This window comes from Protopterus annectens, chromosome 11.part0, assembly GCF_019279795.1.
Source record: "Protopterus annectens isolate FY-2018-M chromosome 11.part0, PAN1.0, whole genome shotgun sequence".
Taxonomy (NCBI): Eukaryota; Metazoa; Chordata; order Ceratodontiformes; family Protopteridae; genus Protopterus; species Protopterus annectens.
The window spans coordinates 209795074-209816095 of record NC_056745.1 but is presented as its reverse complement, the minus strand read 5'-3'; the positions used below and the strand labels follow the sequence as shown (position 1 = coordinate 209816095).

The window sequence follows — 21022 nt, the reverse complement described above, 5'->3', positions numbered from 1 at the left end:
TCCCTGGGAGGTCCAACGTCATAGCGGACAGGCTCAACAGAGCTATTCTCATGCCTCACGAGTGGTCTCTGAATCAGGTAGTTGCGGATCTTATCTTCCGCAAATGGGGACAGCCTTGCTGCGATCTTTTTGCTACTCCCTTCAACAGCAACTACTTCTCCCTCCTTCTGCTTCCAGGTCACTCACCCAGAAATGCTCTAGTCCACGATTGGCCTTAGGGACTTCTTTATGCCTTTCCCCCCCGTTTCCAAAACTCATACAGAAAGCAATATCATTGGGCTGCAAAATGATCCTCATTGCCCCCTACTGGCTTGACACACATGGTTTCCGTTCCTGGACCATTACCATCTCGATCAGCCCTGGACTCTGGATCCGATTCCAGACCTACTGATTCATCAGTCAGGCGGGCTGCATCAATCCCTCCAAACACTCCAGCTCACAGCTTGGTTGCTCCACTTCCAACTTTAGCCAGGCTTCCCAGCATTTCCCCAGCCGTATGCGAGATTGTCTCCTCTCACAAGTCCACAACTAGAAAAACTTATGCTAGCAAATGGAAACGTTTTTCTTGTTGGGCAGAGGCTAGGAACGTAGATCCCTTTTCAGCCCCAGTCCACGAAATTTTGGAATTCCTAGCACAACTTTTTCATTCTGGGTCCGCTTTTGCTACAGTCAGGGTTCAATTGGCGGCCATTTCTAACTTTCATGTTGGGTTGTCTAATTAAAACATTATGTCTCATAAGCTCTGTAAAGCCTTTTTAAGAGGGACTACTCTCCTTAGACCTCCAGTGAGAGATTCCCCTCCTCCTTGGGACCTTAATTTGGTACGAACCTTCTTAATTCTGCCCCCCCTTTGAACCAGCAGCGTCCTGCTCCATTAAGTTTCTATCCTGGAAAACACTCTTTCTGGTAGCTATTACTTCAGCCAGACGCGTCTCTGAACTTCAGGCACTATGTGTTCGTCCTCCATACTTGGTTTTTCATAAGGACAGGGTCGCTCTGAGGACTAATCCTTAGTTTCTTCTGAACGTCTGCTCAGAAAATAATTTAAACCAATCTATAGACCTTTCCTGTGTTTTTCCCTAACCACACCAACAAGGCAGAGTACAAATTACACCAATTGGACGTTCATAGCCAATTGTGTTTTTACTTGCACAGGACTAAGGAAATAAGGAAGTTGGACCAACTATTCCTTTCCTGACCTTTATCTAGGTGGTTGTCTCACATTATTACTTTCATTTATCAGTTGAGAAACAGAGTTGCCTATCTTGGGCCTTGGCCACCTCCATATCCTTCCAATGTAGGTTGCCCATGGATTCTATCTGTACAGCTGCTACGTGGGCAAATCCTCATACCTTTATTTCTCATTACAAGCTAGATATGGTCTCCAGGAGCAGAGCTGACTTTGGTTACACTGTTCTGAAGAGTCTGTTCCAATGAGCCGCCCAGGATTGTAGGTGCTAGGGATGCTCTCCCAACCAGCAAGAACGAAGGCGAGATAGACAACTTAACATAAAGAAGTTATGTACCTACCATAACGTTCCATGTTAGTTGTCTTCATCTCGCCTTCTTTCTTGTGTCCCACCCTCCGTCCCCCTGTCCTATTGGACCGAGAGGAGTTCTGGTTTCATTGGCTGAGTGTTCTCTGGTTTGTTTCCTCTACTGACTTAGAGAGAGTGACAGGTATGCTCAACCTGTTTGTTTGGACAGGTTGATTTTCTGGCTATGTCTGGGGTTAGCTATTTCAAACGAGATCTGGGTAGCTATCGTTAGGCATCATGGGATAAGGGGTAGCCTCGAGCCAGTAAACAGCTCTCGAGCTATAGAAGATGGCCAAGTCGGAGCAGAGGATTGGCTCCGATCCCAACCAGCAAGAAAGAAAGCGAGATAAAGACAACTAACATGGAACGTTATGGTAGGTACATAACTTCTTTTTCTATGACTTATTGCTACTGTAACTTCTGCTTCAAAGGTCTACTGTTTAGTGAATATATTCAGCACTGTACTTTGTGTGTTCAAGCAACGGACAGTGTGACTGTTGGTTATAGTTTTTGGAGCTCTACCAACATGTGGTAGAGTAACCAGTTCTCAATTTATGGTGTATTGAAATCCAGAAGTTAAGGAATATTAAATGTAAAAAAATTTTTGCAGTGAGATCCCCCCACACACCCCGCCATCATCACTCGTAAGTTGCCAGGGTTTAAACCACTGAACCACTGATGTGTACTTTATTAATAGAAAATGGAAGTGTCAGTGTTAATTTCCTGCCTTTTGGTTTTTCTTTGTATTCCGTCGCAGCTTGGAACTGAACTTGGAGCTCTTGCAATTAGCCACCTTGAAGAAATTACAGATGAAGGCATTGCTGCCATGGCAGCAGCAAAATGTTGTGGTGTACTGCTACCAACTACTGCATATATACTAAGGTAATTCGTTTTATACTTAATTGCCCCTATACTTGCATTCTGGTTTGTAATTGTGTAGTAACAGATGGAGACATGCACTGCAGCATTCATGGTTATGGTGTACTGCAGAATTCATGGTTATGGTGTACAAGCAAGCATCAGAGAATTATTTTTGGATATTAGGGAATATAATATGCTCCTCACTCTGAATGTGTAAAATGAAAAGAAAAAAAAAAGCTGCTAGACTATGTTAATTTTTTAGTTATTTTAATAGGGTGATTTGATAGAATCTGTGTCAGCCAGCAGGATGTTGGCTTTTTCTAACATAGCAGCGTTATGGCCTCCTGAATCTTTGGTGGCTGTTCAACAAACTGTATATTTGTTGATGTCAGTAGTGGTCTAATGATGCAGTCAGCTGAATGCCCAACATTCCTCAGTCATTTAGACACATACTGTGTTTCATTGCTTATGTTAAAACCAGTTTTCTTAAGCGCCATATTTTATTAGTATCATAGTCACTCGCTGTTTTGTTGTTTCTGAATCAGTGAGTGTTTTTGCAGCTGTGTTCATTGCATTAACCTAAACGCTGTTAAATTGTTTTGTTTTGTTTCAGAAATTATGGTGAATTTCTGAAATGGAGTTAGAATCTGCTGTAGCGGTTCACTGGCATTACCTATGTGAAAAATGAGTCGGGTAAAGCCCAGGGAAAAAGTTATGCTCACATCCCATAGCAGAGGGAAGGGGGAAAGATTGGCCTTTCATGACTGTATCCTGATTATATTATCCCCTCTGGCATACCTTCATCATCCAGGTGCAGGGGATCGTATTACACACTTTGCTCGTTACTATTGAAGCACATTGTCTAGGGACTTGCTTCTTGTCTTTCTCGCAACAGAGAGCAAGAAGCCAGAGCCATGGAGTAAAGTGATAAAGCCCTAACTACAGCCCAGGTGACCTGGATTTGATTAGCAGATCGGGTGTCTGAGGTCCTGGAGGGAAGACGCTTGTTTAAGGTGCTTCCTGAGGGAGGCATGATCCATACAGGGGAGTAGACTTCTGATGCAATTATACAGTTGCGGGGGGGGGGGGGTATGTGGGTACATCATACCACCATCCCCTCACCAGAAACAGTTGCAAGCATGACCCCCCCCAGATAACCTTAAGATCCTTGCTGGCTCCAGCTCATTGGGAGGGGAGTCTGATTCTATATAGTAAGAGTTAGCAGACATGGAAAAGGATGGAGCACTGGAATGGCTGGAAAGAATGAAGCAATAAAGGGGGGGGGGGGCATTAAGCACAAGAGAGCAATATTGTCAGACATAGTGTCTAGTGGTAGGTCACAGGCTAACCCACTGTCCGTAACTTTCCATCCATTGATAAGGAACCTATCTGGTTGTTTGGTTCCTTGTTTCATCTGTAACTTTAGGACCACAGTGTTTGTTCTTAATGTATCATCAGCCTGGACTTTGAAGGTAATAATTAAACAGGGTCTGTCTAATTCCATTCTAATTGCTGTTGGAGAGCAGATTTGCACTCGCAGCTCTCACTGGTCAACAACAGTCTGCCACTTGCATCTGAATGTACATAGCTTGACTGTATGTACTTCTCAATCACTTAACAGGCTCCTTTTTCACCACCATTTATGACAAAGAATAGGTGATTTATGACAAAGAAAAGGTGATCTGAAGTAGGGACTTCATTTGTCAGCAACCTGTGGGTCTTGGATCCGATATCGGATCCGAGCCGGCAACTTGTTGGATCCGAGCTCCTAGCTTCTCCCCTCACCCATAATCCCCTGCCAACCCTCCATGACCTCAGATCTAGTTTGCCACACTTGTGGATGGCTGGATTCCTTTGAGCTCTAGCGAAATCGTCAGTTAAGTGTCTTTTGAGTCAACTTTTCTCTCAGTTAATTTTAAAAAAAAAGTGTGCAAGAGTCAGGTTCCCTGTAATTTTTATTTTTTTTTTACATAATTTTCCCTCCCTTCGCTGGTCGTTAGTGAGTGTGTGTTTTTGTGTTTTTGGGGCCTGTGTGTTTGTGTAGCACTCCTTTTTCTTCACAGTATGGCTGAGGCCCCAAAAGCCATTTTTTCTAAATGTACCGAGTGTGGCCATAAGCTCTCCCCGGCTGATGGCCACACTCGGTGCGTACGGTGCCTTGGGGTTGAACACCTCACCTCAGGCTGTACCATTTGTGCAGCGTTCAACCCCAGGGCACTGAAAGAGCGGAGGTCGAAGCTGGTCCTGGCGGGACTTTTGCCCCCGGACTCTGCTCTGGCCTCCGCTGCTTCCGTGGCACTACCACAGGCTGTGGTCATTGCCACTCCTGCCCCCCTTCCTCTGGCCGGGACTCAAACTCTCGCTAAAGCACCGGAGGACAGGGAGGCTAGGAGGGAGAAACAGAGGGAGAAGCACCACAAATGATGGGCCGAGGCCTCTGCTTCAGCCCCGCCAGCTAAGCGGGCTTCTCCCTCCACTGCTTCTAGGTCTCCTCCTCCTCGGCTTCAATCTCCTTGCTTCTCCCCAGGGCCCGAGGAGGAGGAGGCCCGATCTCCATCGAGGTCATCGAGGTGGCATTCCAGGCCTCGGTGGCCTCGTCGAGATCAACTTTCAGCATGTCAGATGCAGACTTGGACCGGATGATGTGAAGATTCATCCAGGCCCAGCTGCAGATGGGAGTGCTCTTGCCCCCCCCCCTTCGAGGGGGGAGCTCGACACCCTTTTTCGCTCCAATTGCTCCTTCTCCGACCCGCTACTCTGGTTCAGAGCGTTCGGAGCCGAGCAGCGTCGGAGCCGGGGGTGGGTCAGTGCCGACAGTACTTGTTACTTCGGATCCGACCCTGCCCTCGAGTCTGTCGGATCCGACCTCTCTGAGCCGTGGCCTGAGCTTCGGATCAGAGGGATTCAGTGTGCCTTCGGCTCCGTCCAGGTCGGAGCGCACTGGTCCTTCGGATCCGATGGTCTCGGCGCCGGCTCCAATCCCTTCATCGGATCCGAGTGGGAGATGGCTCTCGGAGCCCAGGGAGAGCGGTTCCCCTTCCGCATTCGATGTAGTGGAGAGGGCTCTGTCGAGAGCATCCGGACCCCCGGCCCTTGTCTCTGCTCCACCCTGCACTCCCTCTCTGCTGGGCCAGGCTTCCATCACCCAGCCTCAGGGACAGCCTGCTTCAATGTCCCAGGTTGTTCCATTGGAACAGGATGTTGCTGGCGAGACCTCCTCGGACAGCCCCTCCCCCCCCCCCGAGGAAATGCCTCGCAAGCACAAGTGCAAGAGGAGGCACGTGGACTCCCCCGAGTCCTTAACTGAGGACACGGACTTGGATGAAGGGGAAGGCTCCCCAAGATCACCCCCTGAGGATGTCTCCTTTGGAGACATCATGGAGATGCTGAGGATCAGAGGTGGGTGGTCTGCCCCCAAGGCTTCCTCCGACGAGTCCGTGTTTCTGGAGGCATTCGAAGCAGGCCCGTCTACCTCTTGGGTGTCCCCTCCGGCCGACCCCTTGGTGGACCTTATTACCACCAGGGCGTGGAAGGACCTGGCGACACCGTGGAGCCAATCCCCAAACGCCCGGACAGGATACTAAGCCCCCCCGCAGACCGGTCACACTGGAGCAAGGGTCCCCCCATAGATGCCATGTTGACGGCGGCAGCCACGAAGAGGGAACTAGCTCAGGAGAGCCCCTCAGTCCATCCACCGAGCAAGGAGTCCCGCTCGATGGACCGCTTAGGGAAGCGAGTTTTTAGTTCAGCGACCTTTTCGGTAAGGTCTCTGAACTATATGGCACATGTCATCAGGATGCAGCGGGATCTTATCAAAGAATACGCTGCCTCCCCCCCCTGAGTCCATGTCAGCGGAGGACAAACAGTTGTACTCCACTCAAATGGCCACTCTGAGATCCATTTCAAATATCTCTATGCGGCTATTGTCTCACGCCACCGAGGGAGCCGCTAGAGCTAGCGGAGCGGGCCTAGTCATGAGACGTCAGGCCTGGCTCCGTCATTGTGACTTTGCGGAGCCCTTTAAAGCGTCCTTTGTGAACGCCCCCTTTCGATGGTTCTGCCCTGTTTGGCAAAACTGTTCGTGAGACACTTGTCCAGAGCGAGAAGGACGGGAAGACGTTGTCTTCCGTCGGAGTCCGCTTCTCTGCTCCCCAGCGGAACTTTTCGAAGAACCAAAAGGGTCAGAAGAAGATGTGGTTCCGGAAATCGCAACATTCCCAACCCGCTCCAGACAACCAGTCCTTCCGTGGCAGAGGAGGACAGGGAGGATGCCTCCCCAGGGGCAGAGGGGCTCCGAGGAACTTTGGGTCCAGAGAACCTTTCTCTGACCGGCCCACACAGCAGCCCTGAAGGGTTGCCCGACTGCTCCACTCTGGAGGCAGTCGGGGGGGGGGGGTGCTTCTCGGAGCACCTAGCGGCATGGGAGTCCATCACGACAGACCGCTGGGTGCTTCGAATTATATCCAGAGGATAGAAAATCCCATTACTTCATGTCTGCAAATTCAAGAACCTCCCTGACGTACCACCCGATCAGAGGGAGGCTGCAGCCGCAGAGATTCAGCAGCTGCTAAGAAAAAGAGCCATCCAGCCCGTCCCCCAAGACCAGCTCTGATTAGGGTTCTACTCCAGGTTCTTTTTGGTGCCAAAAAAGATGGGGGACTTGAGACCGATATTAGACCTGTCCCGTTTGAACCTGTCGGTAACCAAGGAAAAATTCCTAATGGTCACTCTTCAATCTATTCTTCCCCTTCTAAAGGAGAATGATTGGATGTGCTCTATAGACCTCAAGGATGCATACTACCACATTCTAATGGACAGACTATCCAGGATTTTCCTCCGCTTCCGGCTGGGAGCCAGTCACTACCAGTTCAGGGTCCTTCCCTTTGGCCTCACCACAGCCCCCAGGGTGTTCACCAAGGTATTAGCAGTGATTGCGGCCCACCTGAGACTCCAGAGAATACAGGTCTTTCCGTACCTGGACGACTGGCTCCTGACCGCCCCAACAAGGCATCTACTTTGCTCAGCCAGAGATTTCTTTCTCCGCCTAGCCCCCCAGTTAGGCATCACCATCAATGCCGACAAATCCTTTCTGGCCCCGACACAAGTCATAGAATTCATAGGAGCCAGAATAGACACCAGAGATCTGCGAGCCTTCCTGACGTCGGAACAACTACGGAATTTGCAACTTCATGTGCGGGCCATCCTCCATTCAGAGACTCCACCGGCAGAATTGGTCCTGAGGGCGCTGGGCTCCATGGCGGCAGCGATAATGCTCCTTCCATGCGCCCATCTGAACATGCGGGTACTGCAGTGGACCCTTCTAGTATAATGGTCCTTTCTGTCTTTTCCTCTCCATCACCCCATTGCTATCAGCAAGGCTTGCAGGAGGGCTCTATTGTGGTGGCTCCATGCTCTGGACCTCCATACGGGCCGAGCCTTCTGCACCTCTCCCCCTCTCGCCACGGTGACCACGGACGCCTCCCGCCTCGGGTGGGGGGGGGGTCATTATTCAGGCAGGACCGTCCAAGGGACGTGGAACGATACAGAGACCTCCCTGCATATCAACGTTCTGCAGATGAGAGCGGTGCTGTACGCGTTGCAAGCACTTCAGAATCTCCTCCCCGTAGGAACGATTGCAATTCAGTCGGACAACATGTAGGTTGTCTGGTACATCAACAAACAGGGGGGAACCAGGTCTTACCCTCTATGCCGCAAAGCCATGAGAATGTGGGAATGGGCGATTTCCACCAACCGCTTTCTGATTGCAATGCACATTCCGGGGCGGGCCAACATCCTAGCGGACGAACTCAGCCGCACCCTTCTTACCCCGTATGAGTGGTCTCTCAACCCACTAGTAGCGAAGCAGATATTCGCAATATGGGGGCAACCCTGCTGCGATCTTTTTGCCTCTCCCTCAAACACCAAATGCGGCAATTTCTTCGCTCTGATTCCCCTCCAGGGGAACCCCCAAGAGATGCTCTGGTGCATACTTGGCCACCCGGTCTACTTTATGCCTATCCTCCTCTACCCCTGATGCTGCAGCTCTTACAGAAAGCCTCACAGTTGGGGAGCAGGATGATCCTCATTGCCCCATTCTGGCCTCGGCAAATTTGGTTCCCTTACCTGTGGTCTCACCTAGTGAATCCCCCTTGGATTCTGGATCCCAGTCCGGATCTAATCTCCCATCCGTCGGACTTACCGACCCCAAATCTGGACAATATGAAGCTGACTGCTTGGTTGCTCCAGTTCCACTCCTAGTTAGGACTCCCGGCATCTCTTCACCAGTTAAAGCCATCCTCGTGGCAGGGCATAAGCCTTCCACCAGGAAAGTGTACCGCAGTAAATGGAAACGTTTCTCCGTCTGGGCGGAGCATCATAATCTAGATCCCTTTACGGCTCCTCTTCCATCCATATTAGACTTTCTAACCGAACTTTTTCAGGAAGGCGCTAGTTGCTCAACTGTCAAAGTGCAATTGGCTGCCATCTCCCATTACCATGTGGGACATGACACAGGGTCCTTGATGTTGGCCATATTCTGTAAAACCTTTCTCAAAGGCACCTTTTTGCTTAGACCCCCTATAAAAGAAGCTGTACCACCTTGGGATCTTTCACTAGTTCTTCAAGCCCTGACTGATCCCCTTTTGAACCTGCTGCTTCAGTAGATCTCAAATACTTGTCCTGGAAAACAGCATTCCTTGTAGCCATTACTTCAGCGAAAAGAGTTTTGGAGCTTCAAGCTCTTTCTGTGAAACCTCCTTACTTGATCTTTCATCCGGACAGAGTGTACCTCAGGACTAATCCCTCCTTCCTTCCCAAAATAGCATCAGAAACCAATATAAATCAATCCATAAATCTACTGGTCTTCTTTCCTAAATATCAGAATAAAGGGGAGTACAAGCTGCATTCATTAGATGTTCATAGGCAGCTGCGTTTTATACTCATAGAACAGCTGGTCACAAGCAATCCGACCAGTTGTTCATTTCCTTTGCCAAATTTAATTTGGGGAAAGCAGTATCAAAAATCTGTCTGTCACGCTGGATTTCCCAATGTATCCTGTTAGCGTACCAAGCTTCTGGGAGACCCGCACCTGAAGTAGTTTGCGCACATTCCACTCGTTCCATCTCTACTTCTGCGGCCTTCAAATCTAGAGTTCCATTGGATGATACTTGTTCGGCAGCCACTTGGGCCTCATCTCATACCTTTATTAACCACTGCAAACTGGACGTGATTTCTAGAGGGAGAGCATCCTTTGGTTCTGCGGTGCTCCGCAATATCCTTCCATGATGGCCACCCAAGATTCAGGTAGCTGGGGACTCTGTCCCACAGGTTGCTGACAAATGAAGTCCCTACTTCAGATTAAGAAGTTATGTACTCACCATAATGTTCCATCTGAGTAGGTGGCTTCATTTGTCTGCAACCACATCCCCCCCCTCCTTCCCCCTGGCCTTCAGTGGATCTATGTGAGTTGGAATACCCTTTTTGGGTACATATAGAGGGGCAAACTTGATCTGAAGTCATGGAGGGTTGGCAGGGGATTATGGGTGAGGGGAGTAGCTAGGAGCTCGGATCCATTAGCTATGAAACAAGTTGCCGGCTCGGATCCGATATCGGTTGCAGACAAATGAAGCCACCTACTCAGATGGAACGTTATGGTGAGTACATAACTTCTTATTCATGTTGTGAAGAGGAATGAAACAGCAGATCTCTGCAGTCAGCAAGAAATTCAGAAACCTACTCAGTATCCATTCTGTAAAGGAACAGCCACAATGAGAAGTTTAAATATATTTGATAATAAATAATATAAAAAAAATACAAAATATCTATTTACAGTAAACATCAGAGTTTCAATCACAGGAAATATTAAAAGTAACACAGCTGGAAAGATGCACACAGTTAAGAAAAGCAATACTTAACTGTTCTCACTATATATTTCCTGACTGATCTAGAGAATTACTCTTCCTACTTAATAGAACAAGGCAAGATGAAGTAGATGAGGACCCTTCCATATCAGGTTCCAAGAAACGGACTGTCCTGAGACTTCTGTCTCACCTAATATTAAAACATTAATTTGTACAGAATGACATCACATATTCTGGTCATCTGACTTTTGGTTCCCATGCAACCCCACATTTCTAGAAACTGCCAGGATTTGGCATCTCTGTGTCAGTAATACACACGAGCATTGCTCAGATCTGGTACAGGTTCTGGAAGTCATAAAATAATTAAAAATGTTCTGCTCCTCCTACAGAGGCTAACAAACCATTCTTCTTGCAGACATTGCATCTCCGGCTTCATTCAAAACTGTGAGATAAAATATTTATGGCCTAGGCCCAGTAATTTAATTTCTTACTATTTTCCAAAGTTAGCTGGAGCTGAGCTTAAGCTCTTCTCTTCGAGTATTTTTTAACATTTTATATATATATATATATATATATATATATATATATATCTATGATAGTCAGGATCCACCGTTAGATTTTTAACACAAGCATCTGTACAAATCAGTTTGATATGCAAATAACATAATTCTGTACTAAATTCCAGCTAGCTGTGCTGGCATATGTTACACATCCATTGCCTTACTTCTCCTGGCATAGCTGGCAATGCCACGAATCATCACAGGTGTATTTTAAAAAAAAAGTGTAGATTTGCTTCTGTCAGTTCATGCCAGATTTGCAGCATGCTTAAATGCGTTCAGAAGTATGGTCATTATTCCACTGTTAGAAGCTAATCGGATCTTGAAGTTATAGGACTTAAGATGTTATTGAGTAGGATTAAATCTTTTCAGTGGCTGTTGGAGCACACATAAACAAGATTCATGCAGAAGAGTACTGTAGTAACTGTAAATGGTTTGCAGAAACTGAATATTGCCAGACAAGACCTGTAGGAGCGAATTAGAAGTTTGTATGCTCAAAACAGTTGGTTAAAATTAACAGGGTCTATATTATAATCTCGAACGTTTAAAACTTCAAATCACTAAAGATCGAACTTTAGTGATTGAAGTCTTAAACCAAAAAAAATACTTAAAAAAAAAAAAAAAAAAAACTAGTGTGTAGGCAGGAGGGGCAAGCCCCCCTGCACCCCCCCCCCACTTAAATATACCAACTCCGAAAACGCACTACATTGAAGTAAAATGGAAATCTCCCCCTACGGAGATTTTCCGTTTAAACGTTCAATGTAGTGCACTTTTGGTATTCTCATCTCGACAGTATCGTATTCAATATTGTCAGACTTTGAGATTTTAATATAGACCCAAAATTAACATAAGGCAGCAAAAATCCCAGTTAGTATGCACTTAAAATGTTTCAGAAAAACTTGCTTAATCCCTAATTTCATATTAAACATAGATCTAATAAAAGGGCCATAACTGATAGGATTCACATCCACAGCATGTGACAAACTTGGTCAGTAAAACTTTCCAAGCCTGTTAGTCTATTGTCCTTGTCCATAATACATCTTTTTCTTAGATCCATTTATATTTCTTTTCTAATTTTTCGATCTACTTTGCCAGTTGTAAGTAGCATCTTTTCATTGCTGTTGGGGTAGTAGTAGAGTGTTTTGTTTTACAGTGAATTTGGTAATTTTATCAAATTTCTGCTTGGTGTAGCCATTTTATCATAATGTCTACAAGCCAAACAAAGTGTACCTATGGAAAGTATACAGTCCTGTAGCCAGTAACCATACATATTTCCTGCATTATTCAGGCACAACATATGCACAACATATGTAAATGTAGAATTGGCATGGAATTTAACAGTGCCACAAAAAGAAAAAAACAATGATCTTATGACTGTTCTAATAAGGAAGACCCTAGAAGTCTATTGTATTCCTCATGATCCTAGTCCGGCTGTCTGGTACAGAATCTGCGGTGAGCTCCAGGAAAGTTTGTTCAGAACAGTTAGATTTGTCAAAAAGTTGCAACTGTTCAAGTCTGCTGTGTAGGTCAAACTTCCACCATTAAAATCAACTGTAAAAATGTGTAAGGCACAAAAAGTCTCTAATTGCTGAGATTTTCCTCGTAGTGAGTAAATGCAAGGAGCTCTCTGAACAAATAAGGACAAGTACAGACTTCCAAAGTTCATAATAGTAGAGTTCACAATATAGGAATCCTCAGCCATTGGAGTAAATCCATTTTCTGATCCCCCTCCACCTCTGTGGAGGTCACCGAGGCTTCCTAATATTGATTATGACCATTTAGCCACTGACATACTGTAGTGATCTCTTGCACTCTGTGTTTTAACTCTCTCTCCACATCTCTGTTATCTGGACTGTATCCTTTTCATTGAAGCTGGGATATATGTAGGTTTTACTGGCATCAGCCTTTTATGGCACATTGCCTGTTACTAGTTCAGATTTTGGGTAGACTGCTACTGACCAAACCTGCTTCAATTCAGCTAGTGAGCTTGATTATTCTGTTACCTAATGTTAGTATTACTGATGCTAGGTTTTCCTACAGCTCTGCAGACGTCTGTCTTGCTGCCCTAGCCAGCCTACATCTGCCCTACTCCTGCCAGTAATGTAGGTGTCAGTCATACTATCAGTCTAGCGGTTATTGGTGCCTCAATGAACAACATTCCTTTTTACACCAGCTATAAAAGCACTCCTTTATCCGGTGCTGACTCAGTTTACTTGAGTCAGCCTTCATTTGGACCTTGTACTGTCTACCTAGTGCCACTGTATCTGCAGTTGGTACATCAAGTGCCAGTCTATGAAGTGTCACTTCAGCTGGCAACAGCACAGCAATCTTTTCCACCTCTTCAGCCAAGGTCCCTATGTCAGAACATGCAGCAGCCATTGTTATTGCAAATATGTCAGTGTCATTAAGTACAAAGACCTTTGCTAACTTGTTCATCTGTGGGTACATAGTCTGGTAAGTGCACCACAGCCATCATAATTACAAGCCTATGAACAAACAGTGTCAGCTCTTGAGAGGTTGGAGCAACCCATCTTGGTACAGTGGTAGCATTGTCGCCTCACAGCAAGAGGTTCTCCAGTTCGATTCTCTGCTGCGGGGCCTTCTGTGCAGAGTCTGCATGTCCTCCCTACATTCGTCTGGGTTTCCTCCGGGTGCTCCGGTTTCCTCCCACTTTACAAAGACATGCATCTGGAGTGTTTCTCCCCAGGCCGCTACTGAAAATTGGCTTTGTTCGAAATCAGACTTTCCCTGTTAACAAATGTTAAATAAATTAATTAAAATCTCCATATTCACCTTTAGGATTAGATTAAGTAACAATGCTGATTTCTTCTGGCAGCAGACCTGAGACTTTAGAGTAAGCCTCTTCACCTAGGCCAGCAAACGTCTTGGGAAATCACAACACTTGGAGAGGACAGCAATCCCTTAATAGAGGTTAGATAAGGTGGAGTGAGTGGATGCTCCATGCTCCCCATCAAGATGATCAGAGTTTGATCAACTCCATGTGATCTGCCAGAGTGGATCATGGACCACCAAATCCATCTCCTCACCTCAGAGAAGACTTCTGGAAACAGGATGACTCTGCAAGTCATCTGTGTATGGCAGCACTACTGGTGGACATGCTGCGGTGATACCACAAATGCTGTATGGTCAAATAGAGGTTCAGTGTCTGTGGCCATAAGAATACCAACAAGATTTTCTGCACACCCCTCTCCCCTTAACTTAGGAGTGCAATGTCTGGGCCTAGACACCCAAACCAGGTGTAATGATTTGAACAACAGCTCTGAAGAGCAACTCCATGTCTGAGACCTACGCAGCCCATCTCAGAGAATCAAGAGTAGTGGATCAATTTTGGGATAGAAGTGTTCACTGCTTCAGCTAAAACAGTGAGAGCTGTGAAACTGTATGATCCACAAGCTGTGTATTAGTAAGATTTGTTGAATGAATTGCAGCATCAGGTCAGTGACTTGGCCTACCTTGATAAATTTTTGAAAGAGCAGCTCTGAGTACATGCAAACCATTTTAGCTGCATTCACCAGCCTCATGGTATGTGTGGTGTATACCGCCTTGTGGATTATGTTGAAACATTATCATTTACCAAATAGCTGTTTGCTGCACCTCCAAGCCTTTGTCAAGGACACCAAAGCAGCATTTATAAATGCACCCTTTAGAAGGCCTTTTCTGTTTGGGCCAGTGACTGAACATCTGGAGGACATGGCAAGAGAAATACCAGACCCTTTCATCTGTACAAGTTGGATTTCACCGTCCTCAGCTCATTTTTTTGTATAATAGAATGGAGTCAGTTTCAGTCATGGCTTAAGGATAGCCTACTGACTTGTAACCAGAAGGTTGGAGGAAAGGACCCAACTTCTTTTAGCAAGGTCATTCGGCCAGATGCAGAGTTTGACAGGGGCCAGAGGCTGAGGTTGACAACTAGTTTGTCAGTAGGCTGTGGCCAGCTTCAGTGAGGTTCACGTTGCTCCTGATTTCCAAGCTAGCTACCTTTTGCAGGAGGCAGGGAAGAATCTTCTTCCACTTGTCCCACTGGAAAATGATCACAAAAGAGAGCTAAATAAGGAAATTGGTTTAAAATAGATATGCCACCCCTTTATAGTCCCATTGCACCATGTCAACCCTTGCAGAACATTCCAGCTTGTAAGAAGGGATTGGAAGGAAGGAGGTGCAGAAGCTTCTCAGAAAATGAGTCGTCCGAGAGGCCCAACAGAACAAGACATCTGATGCTCCTCCATTTTCTTTTTAGCATTAAAAAGAACTAGGGAGTTCTGATCGGTCATAGACCTCCTCTGTCTAATTCAGTACATTTTCATTGAGGAGTTCTGCTCGGTTGTGCTTCACTCTATTCTCCTGTCCCCAGTATATTCAGCAAGATATCATTAAATAAGTATTTGTAGTCTGTTATTGTAGTCCCTACCCTCAACACTGATGTTACTGTGACCTTTAGATCTCATGATAGCAACCACTTACATGATTGGGTAATGTGCAAACATTACAATATTGAAGTAGCTGAGAAGCATTGGAAACATGAGCCACAAAGCATTACAGAAAATGATGGTTTATATCACATGGGATCACCCATTACCAACAGTTAAAAATAGGTGCATGAAAACCAGATGTAGTTGTCCATGAAAAGAAGGCAAAAGTAGCATTTGATCATTCAAATTGCTACACCCAGGAATTACGTCTTGCGTACAGAGAGGCACAGTCATAAAATACCAGGATTTGCAGGCAGAAATGAGGGCAGTGTGAAAGGATACACAGATAGTTCCAGTAGTAATATGAGCAATGGGGGTCTCAAAAATAATTTACAGTCATATTTAGATATGTTACTAATACATGTAACTCTGTATGAATTGCAAAAGGAGTCAGTTGTTGGCACATTACAGATGTTGCGAAGAGCACTTTTGGCTAACATTAAAGATTGAAACAATACTAATTTCATTAACTTTAACCTTTAACTTAGGAGTGGGGTCCATTCCTGTCATGGTATTTAAAACCCAAAGCAATTGGGAGAAAATAAACCAAATGATACCCTATGTGAGTACTACTGGGGATGTTTTGAGTACAGCTGATGTTCTTCATTAGATCACTGTTGCAGTATTGATGATTTATGGAATATATCCTGCCAAGGATACCATACCTCCAGTCAGTCTACAAACATTTAGCCACTTTCCTCTTTTATTTATGCACAAGACTGAGTGCTGATACTTGGGACTTACAGGCATGAAAATCCTCTGAACGTTGCCAGTCCATGAGTGAAAAAGTCATGCGGTCAGTTCAGCTACAGTATTTGTGGTTAGTTAATTACCCAATGCAGACCCGTCTTCTTTTCCTTTTATTTTTCAGAAAAAATTGCTTTCATCTGTTGACGACTGCAGTCACAGTTTTCTTTTGTGTCATTTAAGAAAGGGAGCTGTGACTGCAGTCAACAGCTCCCTTATAAGGATAAGAAATTTAAGATTTTTTTTTTTTTTTTTTTTGCCTAGGCCTTGTACATAAGAGTGTTCTATCTGCCAGTATTTTGCACCTAAGGTTAAGCTCTTTAAAACTGTATATTGAAAATAAGCATATTCTAGGTGTGGCTCGTGTTAGAATGGTGGTTTTAATGGAAGGATATGAAAAAATGTTAGCAAAAAATGTCATCATACTTTAGCAACATAAGGTGCTGCATTACCAAGGAGGAAAAATTCTTACTCTGAGACAAGTGCAAAAACCTCCGCCATCTAGCAAAATAGGACATCCTAGTGACTGGCTTCCTTGCTTTCTGTGAGATCTGTGTCAAGATGAAAGCACATGCCTTTTAACAAGTAAAACTTTGAAGCCAGACTCTCAGATATAGACTGCCAGGGAAATTGTGCAGGTTCCTCTCCTGGTTATGCAGTAGTAGTCCCTTTTCAGAAACAAAACTCTTTATAATAACTTGTATCTAATAGGATTAAACCAACCTTTCACCCCTTGCCTTTGTCAGTGTTAGAATGGAAGGAAAGGGGAGAAGTGCATACAGAATATTCCCACCTAAGGCTTTGCTAACATGTGCCGACTTCTTGTCAGAAACTGTGGTGTCAGTAAGATGATGACCTGTGTGCTTAGTTGCCACTTGTGATGAAGTCACACCATGTGACTCAGTTTGTCCGCTAGGATATTTTGCTTAACTGCAGAATACACGGCAGCCAACTGAATCTCAGAGGCAGGTATAAGATAACCACCTTGTTCATGTACAGTAACAGTGTTGTACATCTCCTAGAGCATCTCATGTCTCAGAATTTTCTTGAATACCTTAAAGGCTAGAATGACTGCTAACAACTGTTATATTAATGTAAAGTTCCCTTTTTGTATAGACCACACATTTTGCACTGTGGGTCTCCAGATACACCTCCCAGCATACATTGTGTGCATGCGTGATCAGGAACTAAGAAGCCAGCCCTCATTTTGCAGTTGTTAGTAACTGGAACGAGGAGTGAAAGGATTGTAGATCATGTCTGTGTTGCCTGAACCACTGAAATCAACTGAAAATGGTACTTTGTCACCACCGATATCCATAATAGTAGTTTGTTCAGAGGATGTAGAGTTTCATCTTACAGAACAGGGCGGTAAAGCTGGATTTTCCTTATGTGCAGTCCTGCAGTCTTGATCTTTGAGATTCACTCAACATGAAATTTGTTACTGAAAACACCTGGCTGAGAATGACTGCCATTTGATGTTCCACTGTCAGTGCTTCACTGTATGCTAGACTGCCCTTGGTGTAAAACGTCATTCTCCTCTGGGAGCCCAGGCCACGTCCCAAAAATATCTTCCTCTTTGAAGCAGAAATCATAGGGAGTGCACAAAGGGAATTGCTACCTTCACCAGCTGATCTTGGGTCTGAACCTGCACAGTGCAATCACACAGACCTGAAAAGATGTTCATGTTCTTTTCCAGAACTACTGACACTACGAAAGCTAGACCCTTGGAGAAACATACTTTAAGAGCTGCTGGCAGTCGTAAAAGCAGTTCCATGAAGTAGTCCTCTTATGGATCAAGAGAAGCTGCATATGAGGCTTCAAAACCATAATGTGGTAGCATGCATCATTCAGGCCCAGTGTCACCATCCAAGCCCCCTGAGAGAAGGGCAAAATGGAGTGCGGTTTATGCATTCTGAATTTTTGTAATCCGTTGAAAGCTTGAAAGTTGCTTATTGTAAACGTTGTTTCTGCATTTAAACATTTAAAGGGGCATATGAATGGATTATTTCTCCATGGTGTTAAAAGGAGCTTGGCTGTATAAGACTGCACCACACAACCTACTTGGTGGTTTTGCATCTTGAACTGAAACAATCTACTTTTCTTTGTTAATTTATTGACTTTTCTTTGGCTTTTCTCCAGTGCATGCCCTCGCTCTCTGTTAAGTGTGTTGATCCATATACCATTTTCAGCTGCAACTCTCTATGTATAGACCATTTAGAGTAAACCTTAAACTAATTTTGGAAAGGTGAAAGGAAAGAGTACTTTGAGAAAGAAAACTCAAGCAGATTTGAGGAAGACTTGTAAACCACGCAGCCAATGACTAGAAACCATGGTAGAACTTAAGCTTTGAAGCAAAGGTCATGCCGCTGACCCACAGTGCTGCCCAGTTGCATTTTATTGTACACAAGCTTCCTTTTTTGTCACCAGAGATTTTTTGTTTTTTTTAAGCCTTCTGCCTGCTATCAGCCCTGCCACCACCCATCCAGACCACTAGTTCCTTACAAAGTTGAGAGCCGTCATCAACCCATTCATTCTCCAGTTAGTTGAGAGCTGATTAATGGACCATAATCCAGGCAGACATCAGGGTGTCTTGCAACCCCTAAGCAGCTTCTGAGAGATGCATCGGCTGCCAGTCTTTGGCGGATGAGCATATGAGCTTCCTTGCACAACTGCCCCCTCACCTGCATGGCTATGTCATGGTGACACATCCCTCAGCCCAGGACTCCCAACTGTTTGTCACCCAAGTGGCAAGACAAACTGCCCCCCTCCAGATGGATGAGAACTCCCAGCTTTCCCTCCTTCCAGCTCCTGTTCCAAGATGTATGGTTCACATTTAGGTCTTTATCCCTCTGCTCCACACTGTAGTGGTAATGGTTGAAGACTCAGCCTCTGCAATGCCCTCTGTGATTGAGGTAGTCACCGTAAATAAGTAATAAGAAAAAAACTTTAGTAGGAATTCACTACTTAAATGGTTTTACTTGTGTTCCTTCTCCATCTGTTAATCAGAAATACATTGCTAAGAATAAACATGTAGATAAATTAAAATTCTTCATGGAAAAGCAGTAGTACAGGAAGCCTTTGTTTCAGAAAGTTGAAAGCATGACTCCTACATTAGATAGGCATCAGTAACTAAGACAGCAAGACCTGCTGTGCACTGACTCCTCTTCGTGCAGCTGCTGGAATTAAGATTCATTCAACCCCCACCACCTCAGAGTGAAATCCAGAGAATACTCCAGTGGTGGAAACTTGCTTTGATTTTCAGCATTAACATCGTGTTCAATGGTGGGACATTTGAAGCAGAAAGGAACCTCAAAGCCTGGACATTGGTTCTCAAGTACCTGATGCAACACTACAGACTGAGCCATTTGAGTTTTGTCCATTTAGACTTCTGCTTTTTCACTGTCTGAATTCCAAGCTGTTATGAGTTCAGACAAGCCCATCTCCATTCCCTATTAACTGCTATGATTTAGGCCCTCAGATTTTGTCCATTTAGACTTCTGCTTTTTCACTGTCTGAATTCCAAGCTGTTATGAGTTCAGACAAGCCCATCTCCATTCCCTATTAACTGCTATGATTTAGGCCCTCAGATTTAGCCTCGCTCCTCCTATGTTGCTGATGTTCTTCATAAAGTCACTTTTTCTATATGTTTGTCTTATTTAAATAAATAAACTAAGTCCATATGGAGATTTCCTACAACTAATTATGTATGGCTTGTGTCATCTGACTACAGGTCAGCTGAAATGGGTACCCAATGCCTGAATGCAATGTTCAAGATTAGGGCATCGGGGATTCTGGTTTCAATTCGTCGGCATCTGATATTTCTGGGTGGTTTCTGCAGATTGTAGTGTGTGTGTGTGTGTGTGTGTGTGTGTGTGTGTGTGTGTGTGTGTGTGTGTGTGTGTATATATATATATATATATATATATATATATATATATATATATATATATATATATAAATAAAATATAATGCTCAAGTGTATTTTGTCTTTACTACAGAAGGCATATCCCTACAACTCCTCTGCGTCTGGGATCATTTCTAGTGCAAAAAAGGTTAATACCTTCTCCTCCTCCATGCTGTGTGAAGGATTAAGGATCCCTTTTATACAGATCAGATTTCATTCTTCCTCAGTCTGGATGCATACTGGGAATGTGGATTCCCCTTCATCTTTCTGTTCTTCATCTTGGTATTTAAATGGGCTACTAAAATGTTGCATGAAGAGAGATGTTGAGTTGTTGAAATGTGATGCATCTAAACTTCTTGCTCTTCTCTTCTAATTCCATCTTTTAGAGGACTTACTTTGCTGTTACACTCGAGTCTTGTTAATGTCTATGTTTTGAATATATTTTATAGGGTCCAAGAGTGTTTGCTAACATGTATGCTGTGACTGATTAACACGTTTTTAATGGGATTAAGTAAGTGGCAACTCAGAATATACTCAATCAAATGACAGAGTAAAATCCATGGCAGGTTTCTGTCTTGGATGATAGATTTTTTTTTTGGTGGTCTTCCGACAAAACTTTCTGAAAGATCTAGTAGAAAGGAGTAAGACCATTGGAAATGTTGTCTCCAAGAAAGACTCTAGTTCCTTTGTGATTGATTTCACGATTGCAGTTGCAAAGGAAATTAAACTGCAAACATTCGCAATCAAAAATCTTTAAAAAGTGATCACAAAATGAGTAAGAGGGATAAGCCCCTTACACCCCGGATGGATGTGTGTGTGGGGGGCTGTACACCCTCATGAATATCCACTACATTTATTCCAGCTCTAAGATCACACCATCCTTGGGTAAGGAGATGCATCTGGAGTACAGCCTCAGTATTCTGGGGGAAAGCTGACAATTGCGCACTAATGATGGCTAATAACAGTATGTAAAAAAAAAAAAAAAAAAAAAAAAAGCCTGCCTGTTAAGTAGATATCCCATCCACTTAAGAGATATTTTGGCAATTTTCCTAACAAGTACTACACA

General features: G+C 44.6%; 1 protein-coding gene across 3 annotated transcripts in view; it reads left to right on the top strand.

The window, feature by feature from the left end:
* AMDHD1 (amidohydrolase domain containing 1) overlaps positions 1-21022 on the top strand; it is an 868564-nt gene that overhangs the window by 597142 nt on the left and 250400 nt on the right. For all 3 annotated transcript variants that reach the window (XM_044087629.1, XM_044087628.1, XM_044087631.1), the window contains one exon: positions 2296-2420. In XM_044087629.1, the coding sequence (XP_043943564.1) occupies positions 2296-2420 (125 nt within the window). The remainder of the gene's footprint in view (positions 1-2295; positions 2421-21022) is intronic.